The sequence below is a fragment of the Stigmatopora argus genome, chromosome 10, assembly GCF_051989625.1.
Source record: "Stigmatopora argus isolate UIUO_Sarg chromosome 10, RoL_Sarg_1.0, whole genome shotgun sequence".
NCBI classification, from domain to species: Eukaryota; Metazoa; Chordata; class Actinopteri; order Syngnathiformes; family Syngnathidae; genus Stigmatopora; species Stigmatopora argus.
In genome coordinates, this window is record NC_135396.1 from 13,563,195 (window position 1) to 13,576,310 (window position 13,116).

The 13,116-nt window shown below is 38.5% G+C and overlaps 1 protein-coding gene across 12 annotated transcripts in view; it reads left to right on the top strand.

Annotated features, from left to right (window-relative positions):
* mecom (MDS1 and EVI1 complex locus) overlaps positions 1-12,902 on the top strand; it is a 71,482-nt gene extending 58,580 nt beyond the window's left edge. For all 12 annotated transcript variants that reach the window (XM_077611837.1, XM_077611836.1, XM_077611838.1 and 9 more), the window contains 8 exons: positions 356-382; positions 4,205-4,371; positions 4,671-4,748; positions 5,784-5,953; positions 7,761-7,905; positions 9,260-9,496; positions 9,868-10,054; positions 11,088-12,902. In XM_077611837.1, coding sequence (XP_077467963.1) covers positions 356-382; positions 4,205-4,371; positions 4,671-4,748; positions 5,784-5,953; positions 7,761-7,905; positions 9,260-9,496; positions 9,868-10,054; positions 11,088-11,222 — 1,146 coding nt within the window. In that variant the 3' untranslated portion in view covers positions 11,223-12,902. The remainder of the gene's footprint in view (positions 1-355; positions 383-4,204; positions 4,372-4,670; positions 4,749-5,783; positions 5,954-7,760; positions 7,906-9,259; positions 9,497-9,867; positions 10,055-11,087) is intronic.
* Positions 12,903-13,116: the final 214 nt, after the last annotated feature.

Sequence of the window (13,116 nt, forward strand, 5' to 3'; positions counted from 1 at the left end):
CTCACTGTTGGGGTGTAAATCAAGGCAAACTGAGAAAAGCGGATGGACTCAAAACTTTTTTTTCCCTTTAAATTTTTGTGATTCAGCTTTTTATTTCCTGGCAGGAAATTTTATTGCTAAGGAATATGGGCTCATATTACATACTGGCTGCTCTCATAATGTCTTTATTGAGCACATAGAACTGTTGGGAATTATTACAGCCACCCACCTACAATTCCCTCACCATAACTTTGTAGTTAGGCAGCTCATTGCACTTGTAAGATTTAACACATCAAACCACTTTGGACATGTTTATGTGTAAAAATCTCAATTGCTGCTCTCTTTTGATTTTTTTCTCTCTCTTTTTTTCCTTCAGTTTCGTTTGCCAGATCAGAACACTTGGGTAAGTTTGTTTTTGTCTCTCACTCTCTCCCTCTCTCCTTCTCTCTCTCTCTCTCTTGGTCTCTCTTATATACATATCGTACATGTTTTCTTAACTCAAAGTGAATATGCAAGAATATGAATGTTTTATCAAAAACAACAACAACAGCAAGCTAGCATTTTTCTTTCTATTCAATCTAGTTGTAGCGCATCATTCCACGTGAGACGCTTTTGTCATATATTGCTACAGTTGCTGTCCTGGTAGCTTTCAGATTTCTGAGTTTACTGTTAATTGGAAGTTGTGTAATGTAAGTCCATCACAAATTGTCATATGCAACAAATTAAACCACTTTCATTACTGCATTACAAGTTGACAAAGAGTTCATATTTCCGAACCGCTTATCCACACAATGGTCACTGGGTTCCTGGACCCTATCACAGCCAAAAGGGGGTAGTAGGCATTGTACACCTTTAATTGTTTGCCAGCCATTCGCAAGGCACAACAAAAAAAAACAACAACCATTCATGCACACACGACTACGAACAATTTGGAGTGTTCAAGCAGACTTCTGTGCATGTTTTGGGGGATTTAGGAGGAAACTGTAATAGCTGGACAAAAAACCACAGAGGCACAGGAGAACAGATACACTCCACACAAGAAGGCCAGAGCATAGGATTGAACCCCTGATCTCATAACTGTGAGGCAGAGATGCTAAGCACTCACCCATTGTATTTATTTATTTGTAAAACAGCACTCTGGAAAACTTTGCTATATTGCATTATACAAAAAAGACAGGCACACTGCATTGGAGACTTTAACATGAGACTTTAATATGTGTTTGTTGTAATGTGTAAGCTTGTTTTCATTTTACACACAACACGTGGCATTGCCTGATGCAGTACGTATTTTTGGTTTTCCCCCATTTTAATGATTTTAATTTGTTTACATTTTTGTATCTCCATTAAGTCCTGCTCTGCGCTCAAATTTAACGCTGAAGTGGGAATTTCCAGCGGTGCAACACCCTAGCCAACCACTTTTGAACATTTGCTGTAAAGATAATGAAGCACATCTATTTAAAATGGGCATGGGAGGGCGGACAGTGAATGGTGTAGTGAAGGTTATTGTTTAGAGGGGGGGTTGCTAAAATTGCGCTGAGGGGTAAATTCTCATTGGGACACTGCCATGAAGCGGGGGGTCGAGGGTTGAGGTAGTTGCTCTCGCCAAACATCTGGTTGGTGATAGAGATCAACAATTGAGAATGCATCTCACTAATTGGCCCCTCGCAGCATCACTGACTTCTGAAGATAGCCAATCAACCGCTGGTCCCACTGCGACACTACAGCAACAAGCAAGTTCACAAATGCTTACACACTGCCTTGGGGAGAATGAAAGGGGAGTTTCATGAGGTGTGTGTGTGTGTGTGTGTCTTTGTGTGTTTAAATGTATGAGTAAAGGGGCCTGTTATACAAAAGAGTAGGATGTATGACCATGGGAAAATTACCTCAGAGTAGAGTCTGGTCACTTCTTGACATTAAGTAGCTTAAACAGTTCACACACAGGGAACTGTTACATAGTCAAATAGACTTAATCAACCTAATCCATAAAAAGTATACATCAATCATTTTTATTTATCTTCTGTGGTTATAGTAAGTGTTTTTCATGTATTCCTATCCTTTGGCCAAGGTGTTATGAGTATATTTTGAGCGCAAATAATATTAGCACTTAGAAATATCATGAATAAAGATTATAATCATTCATGTTCATTGCTACTGTAAAATAAACGACTATATTACACTGTTATTGTTAATAATGGATAAATTACTAAATTATGAAGCTAGAGTTATAATTGTTGGTAGGTGTAGAACTTTGTGTTTTTACAATGTTTAAAACAATTATAATCATTTATGTTCATTGCTACTGTAAAATAAACTACTATATTACACTGTTATTGTTAATAATGGATAATTTACTAAATTATGAAGCTCGAGTTATAATTGTTGGTAGGAGTGTAGAACTTTGCGTTTTCACAATGTTTAAAACAATGTATATTTGTGTAAATAATACGCTTTTCAAAAAGTACAAGATAATGTATAATGATGAGCAGGTCTAATCTTTTACGTGATACAATTGTAATAATGGGCTCAATCAATATCTTAGCAAAAACTTTCCATAGCAAAATATTCCTTTTACTCTTTCCACATCTATTTTTTCCCCACTCACTTTTCTCTTTTTCTTATCATCTTGTCTTTCTTCATGCTTCCTCTTCATGTCTCTCTCCCCTGGCCATCTACTCTGTCTTAGCATGCAGTCTGAGTGTGACAGGAGCTGAAAACAGGAGATGGAGTGTCAGAGTAGGGCCGAATCACCTTTGATTTGTTGCCTTGATAAAATAAAAACAAGGAGAAAATTCAAGGCGCACAAACAAAATAATGCAAATTTTTGCAGCTCCCATGAAATACAAGAAAATGTGTGTGTGTGTGCATTTGGGGGCGGAGGGTATGTGTGTGTGATGGCCTGTCAGGCCCGTTGCTCTACTGGGACCACAACCCCTCTGCCTCCCCCTTCACCCCCCTTGCATCCGTACTCCTCCCCCACTACGCCCCTGTTCGGAACAGCGATATCATTATTACCCATGTCTGGCCCTTGATCAGCAATGTCAACATCTTTCATATTGACGAATGTGCTGTCTTCCCACATTGTGCGCAGAATGGTTTACTGCCCTGGAGTGGACATGAATCACTCCACACACAAACACAAATACAGGCGGACATGGATTTGACAACACACAGATACACACTTGGCACATACAATCATACGCGCTTACAACACACATGGCTGTAAGCACACGTACACACATTGTATACCTCACATTCATTACAAATACATTCCTCTCCCTCTCACTCATGCATCAATTTTCACACACATTGGTCGCAATTAATCAAGTATGACCACCTCACAGCAAATAGTTTCTTGTCCATATATCCACAGCCAATGTAGACCAGAATGCATAATTCTTCTGTGGATATCTGATGAAAGCAACTGTTCCACTTCATTAGCAGATTGCCTGAAGTCATTAATTCTTTCTGTGTCTGTCTTTGTTGGTTTTGTCTGTCTGAGAGTTGAGTTGAGTTGAGTGAGTTGAGTGAAACAATCAAAAAAATGTAGGCTGTGGAATTGGGACTCACATTCACATACAACTGTTTAGACCAGGGGTGTCAGACTCGGGTTGGTTCGCTGGCCGCTTTAACGTCAACTTGATTTCACGTGGGCCGGACCATTTTAGATAGAATATTTAGATTTTTTTTATATATAAATGGATTAAAAGAACTGGATTAAAAGCCCTGAATATTCAGTTTTTTATAGATCTAAAACAATGTTTATTTTAGCTTTTTATATATATTTTTAGATTTTACAAAATGAATTTTGAACTAAAAACACAGAAAAAAATCGATTAGAAAATTACAATTATTGATTTAAAAGGGGGAAAATCAGGAAACTTAATATACATCTATACTCTTCATTTTAGTTTGAGCCTAAAACAGAAAGTCGGCTCATGATTTACTTTCCCGGGCCACACAAAATGATGCGGCCGGCCAGATTTGGCCCCCGAGCCGCCACTTTGACACATGTGGTTTAGACTTTTTTTATCCAATTATTGCAGGTATATTTATATACCTCTGTGGACACTGAGACACACAAAAAACACGTGTTGCTCTCTGCTTATTAAAATTCAGGCAAAAATAATTCCAATGCGGGAGTTTAGTCCATTAATTAGCATGGACTTCCATCTGAATTGAGTTTCCTGGAGTTTTCAGTTTGTATCTTCCTGTTGCTTCCCTTCAGATGTCAGCTATTGAAAACATGGCCGAGAAGCTGGAAACTTTTGGCTCATTGAAGCCTGAGTCGAGTGAGCTGCTGCGCTCTGTCCCTTCCATGTTTGACTTCAGGGCTCCACCCTCAACGCTTCCAGAGACGCTGCTACGCAAGGGCAAGGAGCGCTATACTTGCAGGTATTTACAGTACTATTATCCTGAATATATTATTTTTCATCATAATTCAGATGGGTTATTCTTATAAAGAAGCTGTCAAATTTAAAGGTAACTTTTCCCTTACAGAAATATACTAAATAGAATTTTAATAATTATCACAAACATATGATGTGCAGTCAGTCAGTGTATGTTTTTTCACATATTAATGTACAACTAGTGTATTTATTTTTATGTTGTTATAGTACATGTTTAGGGTCCTTTTTTGCAAGTTGTTTTCAAGAAATCTGAAAACATGCTTACATTCCTTTGATCTTGGATAGATATTGCGGAAAAATCTTCCCACGTTCTGCCAACTTGACACGCCACCTTAGGACTCATACAGGGGAGCAACCTTATAGGTAAGATTTTTTATATATATATATATATATATTTACTATTTAGTAAAAATAAATTCACTATTTAGTTTTGTGTCAAAAGTGAAATTCATTGTCGTGACTGCCATTTTTCTTGAAATCTTTTCCATTTAGTAAAGCATTTCATTGAAATTATTTTTTTGGGGGGAGTGGGTAGTTTTACTGACAAAAAAATACACAATATAAAAAAAACATTTTGACCAAATAGTATGTACTAGAATGTTGAAAACAGTTCATAAATTTTCCAAAATATAATGGGGATGACGAAGAGTATTTCTCTTCTACTTGCCTTCCTTGTGATTTGGTTTTTTTTGGCTAAATGCCTCACCAGGAGAATCTTTAAAGCTTCTTTCAAAAGCTTTCATAAGGCCCTATCCTTGATTTTCCAACCAATAAAAATATCTCCATACTTACTAAGGAACCAAGAATCAAGCACATTTGTTGATTCTAAAAGCACCTTACCTTGTTAATATAATGAGTAATCCCTGGCCAGGAAAGAGCTTTGTAGTTACCAAGATGGAGGAATGTTTGCCCAAAGCTCGTTGGAGGCCTTTTGACCACAGGGGTGGGAGAGAGCCCAACATGGGCCTCGAATGCCCCAGCCCGATAGCCTCCATCTCATTCGCTGGCATGACATTAAAGATCGCTGCTGTTTACTGTAATTTGTTATGGTGATAAACATGGGTGTCCTGAGGGATAGCCAATCGAGCAAGCTAATTCCAGCCAAAGAAAAGATGTAATCTTCTCCTATAATTTTGCATGAAGGAACTTGGCAAAAGCGGTTAATTTTGCTGGGATACAGAGAAGAATGCAATTTTATTGAGCTGGCTGAAGATAAGAGGTAATTCTGTTTTACCTTAAACAAGCTACTCCATCATGTCTGGATCTGCTGGAGCCAAAAGTGTGTGTGTTCTGCATTAGTGCCCCAGTTATGTTTCCCACAGAACAAACCAGGGGTTCCAGAATAGTATGTGTATTTGCCATTTGATTTGACCTCCAAACAATTGTCTTTTTCTACAGGTGTAAATACTGCGACCGCTCTTTCAGCATTTCCTCCAACCTGCAGCGCCACATTCGCAACATCCACAACAAGGAAAAGCCCTTCAAGTGCCACTTGTGTGACCGGTGCTTTGGTCAGCAAACCAACCTGGATCGTCACCTCAAGAAGCATGAGAATGGCAATCTGTCAGGTAAGGACAATTCCAAATGACTGTTTGCATTCTACCTTCCAGGTGGATTTTCACATAATTCACTTTTAATGCAAAACCATTCAAAAAGGTGAAAAATTACAGTAAAAACATAAAAAATTAAAAAACGAAAGAAGAGAAAAGAAAAAGGCACAAAATATTGATTAATATTGGAAACATTCCTATGCAGTATCGGGTTCTGGTGCAAAATGAATTTATAGATTAGGTTGAAGTACTAAACTGACATTTTCAATCCATGAACAATAACTCAGGCCTAGTCTTTGAAGGAGCATGATTATGCTCGCTCTCCGTGAACTGGTGTTAGGGTTATTAGAACCTATCAACTGGCAAAATGTGACTTAGTGGCTAGCCTGCACAGCGCTCTTCATTTTTTTTCATTTTATCAATAATAATAATAATAATCGGACATAGGCTTTGTCATCATCATTGACTTGACAAAAAGCCTAATTGTCATCATACCCAGAAACTGCGTATGACGAAATTGGTAGTGCTTCTCCATAAGGTGCGTTTTCCCGGCAAAAGACCCAAATAAGTGATAATTTCGGACTCGTAATTTTGCATTCTGCCGTGATGGATACATCGCATCACCCCCGAGCAGATCACTTACCTCTCACTGTCTTTCACTTACCTTCAGTCAGCCAGTAGGAGGCAGATCACCGCCCAACGTCTATTCATATTACCTCACCCCGAAGTTATTATGCAGAAAGGATTGTGTGTCGTGTTACTGCAAATTTAGAGTCCTGATGGATGTGGGAAAAAAACTGTCCTTAAGCCTATTTGTCCGTACTTTGTGGGACCTATAGCGTCTGCCAGAGGGCAGCAGCTGGAACAGATTGTGACCAGGGTGGTATGGGTCCCCGATGATGTTCCTGGCTCTGCTGAGGCATCGAGGGCTATCAACAGATAGACAATGCTAATGTTTGATTTCCTGTCTACATTCTTAATGTTTACCAGGTCGTCACAACTTCCGGTCTAAAATGGAGTCGGCAACATTGTCCATGTATATATTGTAGTGTAAAATGGTTGGTACAATCAGAAATATCAGAAGCATGCCGAGTTGTGCCTGCATGCAATTGAAGTTGTTCTAGTCGTCAGGTTTGCCTTGTGCAAATGGGGTGAGAAGCTTCTTACAATACCATCATCTTGGAACACAACAACAGAATAACCCACAATTTTCTGCAGTGTTGCTTGCTACGAGGATTTGAAATTATTTGGGATGGTTTGAATGTGGACTCCGTGTCCAGTTCAATTCTTTTAGCAATGACCAGTCAAAGAAAAGCAGTCGCTTCCATCTAACCTGGCCACCGTTTTTATTCTTCCTCCAAGAGTAACAATGCAGAAGAATGACCCACTTGAATCAAATGTGTTGTCCAAGGATAATTTAGCTGCCCAATGACACAGCTGATATAAACCAAAAGAACACATTTCACACAACTGCAGCGACACTAGGAATTTATCAATCAGATCAAAACTTTTGTGTCCTTTTTGTCGGCATTTCTCACCTTAATGTCAATACATTTCTACTTCACTGCGTTCGATTAGATTATATAAAGTAGCTAGTGACTCAAACTTTTTGACTCTTCAACAAAAATATATTTTACAAGGGTTTATGAAGTTCTACAGTTTGATATGTTAACAAAACACATGAACATTTTGCCCCAGCATGTAAATTTTCGACATGTTGGGAATTTTGGACAAGAGTTGCCCCCCTGACAATCATGCATTTACTGCCAAGGTGCCCCAGGAAATAATGACGAGAAATATATGTCTCCTTTGTTTCTCTGCACAGGTACCGCAATGTCTTCTCCACAGTCGGAAGTAGATGGTAGCAGCGCCATATTGGACGACAAAGAAGACTCTTACTTCAACGAAATAAGAAATTTCATCAGCAGCACAGGCCAAAGTCAAACATCACCGGAGCTCTCCGAAGAAGGGTAGATAGACATCTGAACTCTACACTCCACATTTTTAGACACGAAATTTGTTCAACAGCTGTCTGCATAACCTACACTTGCATTTTACAATCACCCCAGTCCATCTTCCTAATTGCGTACTGTTCAGAGAGCAATCATGTGTATCAAAATTCAAGGATATCACATCTCTTTCTTGAATTAAATCAGGTGATGTCTCTTTGCTTACGAGTTTGGCTGTGTATTATGCAAATACATTCTTGAAGCTGTGATCAGGTCAGATAGCAGTTGTACAATCTGCTTGGCTCTCGGAGTTTGTTTTCACGCACCTCATGTCGGTCCGATCCCAGGCCCGATTGTTAGGCCAGATAGAGATCTCGTAGACTGCTCCATGATTGGCCTCCGAGAGTAGCAGCAGGCGTAGGAGCCTCGGGAGCATGGGGAAAGAAACCCAAATGGGGAGTGTGGCAGTTAACCACATCTGGAACCAGCATGTCGGTCTGCAGGAAGACGGTAGAGGGGGTGGGGTCACAAGGTCGGCCTGTGTTTCCTTTCAAAATGGTGTGCTTCTGACTGCTTCTGATAGATACTTTATCCCCAGCAAATTACCACGTTTGAAAGCATAATTAGCGAATCTGTTTTCTTAATCACAGACCTCTTGCTGGCTCTTCAAGTGTCCATATTCTGAGCTGTCTGAGCTCAATAGGGAAAAGAACCCACCCCACCAGGCCCAAATTTACTCTATCTCAATGAAGCACAATGCAGTGTCAACAACATTGAAAAATAATACAACACATTTTGCACATGCTTAGTAAATGTTATCCCATCAAATCAGGAACTGTATAATTTTGACAATGTGTGTAAATTTCCCTTCACCCAGAGTTCTCCGAGCAGATTTTTAAGTATGTGACAAAAGACATCTCTGGGCGTAATTAGTGAATCAGCCTCAATGTCGTTACAGGTGATTTAGCAAATGGTGGTTTCCTCTGGCACTGAGACACAAGGAAAAATTAAGGCTCTGGAAGTTTGTATAGCTGGTTCTCTTTCTCTCCTCAAGGGATAGCAGAATGGATCGCTTGGCAATGCACTCATAATTCAACTCCAAATGGACTGTCAGCTAAATATTTTGGCCTATTTGATGATTGCAAGATAATAGTAAAGATAAACAAGATGAGGGGCTGATGAAGTTGGTGCTGGTGTGCCAAGATGGGCCCTGTGCCCTCGATGAACTACGAAATTCTGCCTTTTGCGCCTTCATAGCCAAATACTACCCATTGTTTTTGCGTATGCTAGAAACACATTGTAATGTATATTGAGGCAAACGTGGTCATGGTGGACACTTTTTTATAACATAAAGCTGTGTACTTTTCATCTGCAGTGTCAATGGAACAGAATTTGAAGAAAAGGCTCTACTGATGGCCAGGCATGGGTCACATGACTTGGAAGATGAGGAAGCAGAGGAGCTTGGTGCTGACGAAGAAGGGGAAGAGCCCAGTAATATAAAACCCCAGGACAAAATCCCCCCCAGCAACAATAGTGATGACATCATGCAAAATGAACTTAATTTCAGTCAGGCAAATGACTTGAGCCAGAATTTTGAAAATTCTCCCAAGAGGTAAATCTGACATAAAAATGAATATTCATTCATTTTACTAACCGCTTAACCTCACAAGGGTCGCAGGGGGTGCTGGAAGCTATGCCAACTAACTCAGGGCACCTGGTGGGATATATACATATATATATATATATATATATATATATATATATATATATATATATATATATATATATATATATATATATATATATATATATATATATATATATATATATATAAAGACACCTAGGCTAGCCATGCGGCTGGCAACCAATTCAAGGTTTGCCTACTGCGTACAGTTGCTTGGGATAGTCTCCAGCACCCTTGTGGGGATAAGCGATACAAAAATGTATTAACGTAAAATATATGTTTATGTTATCTGTTTCAAGGTATAAGGATGAGGAAGAGCCAAGTGGTTACTCTGCCTTAGATCAGATTCGTCAGTTTTCAGATCTCCACAAGCTCGAGGAGAGTGAAATAAGCGATGGGGAAGGTGACGAAGAATCTCAATCGTTTCCCCAAACCCCTCTGAACGAAGCAGTCAAACAGCCTCTCTTTAGGAAATCCAAGTCACAGGTATGGGAAAATACTGTAAGTAAATATAGAATTGTAGACCCTTTAATGCCGCATCATATTGAATTCCATTCTAAAATGCTATTATTTATTTATTTATCTTTTCTTCGAAGGTTTTATCAATTTGAAACAACCTTGTCATATAGTTATAAAAGTATTACAGTTGTTAACCCCTTGATACGTATTTTGCCAGATTGGCTTTTGATTTAGGTTGTTTCGGGAATAAGATCAAACGCTACTAAACACAGATACATTTTAGTGTACATTTCATGTTTGTTTTTTGTGGATTTTTCGTAATTTATCACACGAGACGTATTTAACTAAGCAGCCATGACAAAAATATACTGTATGTAATGTTGTCACATTAAGGTCAATTTCTAATTTGACAGTTGACATCACACTTTTGCCACTTTTTATCATTTTTTTGTGTTGGCCTAACAAAATGGCATAAATCACAATCTTATGCCTAATGGCAATTACATCCAGGATTATTATGACCCTAATTTCAAAGCCTTTAACTCTTGAAGTACTTGAGATACTTAATACATAAAGTAATTCAAAGTGCTTTATACCTCATTTAACCAGATATCAAATTATCAAGTAAAATTGACGATTTAAAACAAGAAAAAACATAAATCTGCATGAACAAGTTTGAATTTACTACGACCAGCCAAAGGAACCCAAACCTGGTAATATTTTAGGATTTGCACTAAACCTATTTCAATTCCTCATGATGGCTAAAAAATCTGAAGAATTGATTCACATAGTTCCCTATAATATTCTTACCAAAGGTTATTCTGATGCCCTCAATAACAACACCAAAGTGAATAACCTTTTTAGCTCAAACCCTGGCAGTTTAAAACAGCAATTTACACTGGCAGAATCATTCAATTAACACTATATTTTTATTGCAAGCACAGTATATCCTCAAGTCAAATTATTCCCCTCAATCAAAACAGATTTTTGCTATCTTTGAAAATTACAGTTTTCTTTTGTTTTGCAACTGAGTGATTTTGTCATCTCTTTCCCTTCCCAGGCATACGCCATGATGCTGTCTCTGGCTGAAAAGGAGACACTCCACCCCTCCACCCACACGGCAGCCTCTATGTGGCACAGTCTAGCTCGAGCTGCTGCTGAATCCAGTGCCCTGCAGTCCCTCAGCCATGTATGATGACCCCTGCTTTACACCTTTTATGCCATATGCCATACATACACTGACTCATGGAACTGGGAGCCCGTTGCAGGGGTTACTCTTCCCCTTCAATGTCTTCGAAGTGACTGCAAAGCAGAATCACGGCCCTTCTGACTACCAAGTGGGGCGCTTTGGACACAAAGCAGGGTCTTTTCAGGGCCCCAGCCCAGGAAACCTCAAATTCTGGAGAGAAAAACATCCCTCTGAGACCTTAAAACAGAATTCATAATAGGGCAACTCGGAGGATGACACCATTGTGGTGGAAATAATCAATTTAAAGTAATAATAGTGGTATTTATTTCTTCATTTGCACACCAAAGGCAGCTGGTGGACTTGGAAGATGTGCTGATGTATCTTTGATAGACTGCATTCACTGCCCCGTTCACTTAAAGCAGGGTGAATATTTTGGAGTTGCTTGTGTCTGAAAGACAAGACAATTAGACTGTCTTTAATGACATGTACTATATTCAATTCACTATATTCATTTTGATTTCAAACCGCTGGTGTCCATGTGTTGCTTGTAAAAATAAACAAACAATGCACTTAATGTAATGAAGGGTGGTAGCAACCTTGATTCAAATAGCTCCATCTCATCAAAGTTATTAAACAAATAATGATAATAAACCAAGAAGTACCCAATCTGTATTCACAGTGTGTCTGCACAATCATTGCACTGTACACAATTGTCAATCGACCATTCTGTACTGTGCTGCATTCTGTCCATCTCGCTATCTGTGAAAGGTTATAAATAGATTGTCATTTCAGTGGATGAAAAGAAAACAATGTTTTTACTAAGATAAGTAGCCAGTGCTGAAGTTAAATGTTGTTCTGTAAAGGGCATTTGTCTTTTCCACACTATTGAATTCATCCTAGACAACCAACAATACCACTAAATAGCCTGAATGCTAGTTGTTATCCTTCCATTCTTGTGTATTTCAGTCATCTTAGACAATCATGATTTTGTTTAATTTCTTTTTTTTTCAATGTTGTTGGTGTTGGTGTTGTTGTTTGCTGTTGTATGTTGATAATTGTATTTATTTCTTGGCAAACTGTAGTTTGTTTACTAAACAGCACTGCTCCAAGCCCAGATGACGGCAAATTCCTCTCTGGGACAAACCCAGACTTCAATGTGGGCTGTAGATTCCATTTTGAGTGCCACATAGTATTAAACATACTTGTACCCCTTATTTTTTTAATGGAACTGGTGAATGAATAGCTATTAGGTCTTTTTAAATGACGATTTATTGATTTAACTATACAAAACGTGAACATAGATTAAAAACAAATCAGTGAAATCATTGAAAGACGAAAAAAAACAGGTATCATCATTTGTTTCATAAGCGCATGATTGGTCTGCTAAGATTTATGTTGACATTTTCTACGGTTCTCTGTAAGTTTGTGTGGCGTTCGGTTCATGTCAAGCCCTTGTGCCAAACTTTTAAAACAAAATAAAATAACTTCAACAGACTGCTCTTATGATCTCTCCAATTTTGAGGGACCACCGTTTTCGTTTTGTCCTTGTTTATAATAAATTTTTTAAAAAGTAATCAGCAAGTTGAGGTACTTTTATTTTCATGCTTTTTACGACGTAACTGTTATGCATTTCAATTCTAATAATGTGCGAGGAACAAGAAAATAAATGACTCCAATGTGGATTGATGTCTTCCTTCCTCTCATTATTCTTCCACAGACATTTTACTCATCGAGTATTTGAAATCTCTCTCAGAGGACCCCATGCTTCCAGATTTGTGTTTTCATATTTAAGCATTTAACCAACAACATTTCAGCCATTATTTGTTGCCAAAATCTACCTCAAGGCCTTCACAATCAGTTCTGCAGGCCCTGAGCATAAAATAAGCATCCATAAAACTGA